A 2,588-nucleotide genomic window follows, 5' to 3' on the forward strand; every position below is an offset into this window, starting at 1 on the left:
ATGACGTATTAGAACGTTGTTACAACTTGCTATATTGGTTGTTATAACTGGTTAGGAGGTGTTAAAACTTGTTCGAACGTTGTACCAACGTCGTAGTTTCGGTGTGTGTTTGGCGGGATAGGCACATAAAGCAATAGGTAGGCTAAAGAGCACTTCCTTTAATGCAATAGTAGTAGTAAGCAGGTAGAATAAACTTATGAAAATATATAACTGGAACTTACTCCATTGCAATGGTCTGCAACCATTGCAATAGGTGACTGACAAGCGAAGTCTTGGGGGAGGATTTAGGGCTTTAGCTATTATTTAGGTTATTGGGCTTTAGCTCGTCCAATAAGCATATACAGGCTAGTACATAACCCTCTAATGAAATTAAAGTCTACAAGCGCTAAAGCAGCTAATGAAATATCCGTTCCAATATTGCGACCCATTTTTAATATTTTTTTCCGGGCCAACCTTTCTCAATTACGAGGCCATACTGTAACCTGAAAACCCTAGCAAAATGAGCGTAATAAAATTCCGCCAACAACATTGAACGCGTTGCAAGCCTTGATGTTGTGTTTCTAGACCAGTTTACTCCTCTGATTTACAACTCCGTAAAAAAAATCCACCTTTTAGCCTAGCCAGAAACATCCCGCCTAACCTATCGAATCCGGTACATAGAAAACGTAAGATATTTTTGAACAGGTACTTTTCTAAATATAGGTTGCATGTGTAACGTTGTTTGCAACCTACGTACAAAACGCGACCTATTAGTTGATGGGACGTTTTTGGCCGCCCAGTGCTTTCAGCATTAATTCAGCGTGGCCAGCCAGGATTCACGTCATGAATCATGAATGAATCATGATTCATACATATACCTCCTCAGCATGAGCCGTTGTTCCTAGCTACAAAACATTGTTCATGAATCTCAGCCCAGAATCATGGTTTCCGTCCATGATTCAGTGTTTTCGGACATCATTTCAGTCTTCAAACTGCCGAATCAATGTTCATAAGCCATTGTTCCACGCCCCCCCCCGCTGTGATCAGTGTTGCGTTAATGATTCGGTGTTCCGAATCATTAACATTCATCAATCATTAATCATTCCCAACTATGATTGTATTTCTTCAGCCGTTATTCACTTCTACCATACAGGCATTCGTTTTCTGTACCATGAGTCTGTAATCTAAACCATGAGTCACTACTTTAATGCATGATTCAGTTCCCTGATTCATGAATCAGTACTCAGCACCATAACTCTGAATTCCGAGCTATGAGTTAGTACTCTGAGTACTTTAATAGTCCTCTGCGTACCCGGTTTAGTACTCTGAGCCACGATTTAGTACTCCGATTCAAAGCAAAAAAGCGAGAATTCTTTTGCCCAAACAAACTTTTATGGAATGATATCTAGCCCCAAATGTTCAGTGAAAGAGCGAACTGTTTGATGAGGTTTTTATTTAGCTGGTTAAAGACGCTGTATCGATAAATACTTTTTTTGTAGTGCCTGGGGCCTCTTTTTTTTATTATGAGAAATTGATGATAAGTGATGATAAGTGATGAGTAGTACTGAGAGTAATTTAAATGCTCAGTGCTACTTTTGCCTCTTGATAGCTGATAGCAACAGTTATCAGCAATAATTTAGTTTAATAATTCTAATAATGATAATTTAATAATCAGAAACAGTTTAATAATTCTCAGGAGTGAAATATATAAGTTAAATGAAGACTTCGGGGTATTTGCTTTATTGGTATTGGCTTTATTTATTACTTATACTGTCCGTTGATGTATTGGTCTTTTGTTCCATTGGTCGGCTGGTGATTTTGTCCGTTGATGTATTGGTCTTTTGTTCCATTGGTCGGCTGCTGATTTTGTCCGTTGATGTATTGGTCTTTTGTTCCATTGGTCGGCTGCTGATTTTGTCCGTTGATTCATTGGTCTTTTGTTCCATTGGTCGGCTGGTGATTTTGTCCGTTGATGTATTGGTCTTTTGTTCCATTGGTCGGCTGGTGATTTTGTCCGTTGATGCATTGGTCTTTTGTTCCATTGGTCGGCTGGTGATTTTGTCCGTTGATGCATTGGTCTTTTGTTCCATTGGTCGGCTGGTGATTTTGTCCGTTGATGTATTGGTCTTTTGTTCCATTGGTCGGCTGGTGATTTTGTCCGTTGATGCATTAATCTTTTGTTCCATTGGTCAGCTGCTCATAGTCTCAGATTTATGAGACGGGAGACCATCATGCTTTTTTATATTAATTTGAGCTTATCATTTACTGTCTTTTTGCATCTTATCACCTTATATGTCTAACCCGCCAGGGATGAGATGCTCTGGCCACGAGTAATGGCATATTTGACTCATTCACTCACCTGAGGTAGCAGCTAGGCCTTTTATCACAAAAGATGAGGCTTTCCTAAATTTGTATTCTGTTCAAGGACAACTGCAACCCGTCCTCTGATCTAGTACATTTTGTACGTTTTGGTCCCCCAAATGTTCACAAATGCGTTGCTTAAAGTATAGTGAGGAACGGTACCTTCCACTGACTGAACATTACACCTCGAGCACTTAACTAGAAAGACTGCTTACCTAATTTCTACTCCTTCCCCCCCCCCACCCCAA

At 39.8% G+C, this 2,588-nt stretch overlaps 1 protein-coding gene across 1 annotated transcript; it reads right to left on the reverse strand.

The window, feature by feature from the left end:
* Positions 1-1,733: 1,733 nt before the first annotated feature.
* On the reverse strand, positions 1,734-2,165 carry LOC138372470 (uncharacterized). The gene has a single exon (XM_069337932.1). It carries the CDS (start codon positions 2,163-2,165, stop codon positions 1,734-1,736), a length of 432 nt encoding a protein of 143 aa, XP_069194033.1.
* Positions 2,166-2,588: the final 423 nt, after the last annotated feature.

Source organism: Procambarus clarkii, chromosome 39 (assembly GCF_040958095.1).
Source record: "Procambarus clarkii isolate CNS0578487 chromosome 39, FALCON_Pclarkii_2.0, whole genome shotgun sequence".
Classification (NCBI taxonomy): domain Eukaryota; kingdom Metazoa; phylum Arthropoda; class Malacostraca; order Decapoda; family Cambaridae; genus Procambarus; species Procambarus clarkii.

What these genes read in the sequence shown, in the direction of transcription:
- LOC138372470 (XM_069337932.1), bottom strand. Translation starts at nt 2,165, where the DNA reads ATGGAACAAAAGATTAATGCATCAACGGACAAAATCACCAGCCGACCA.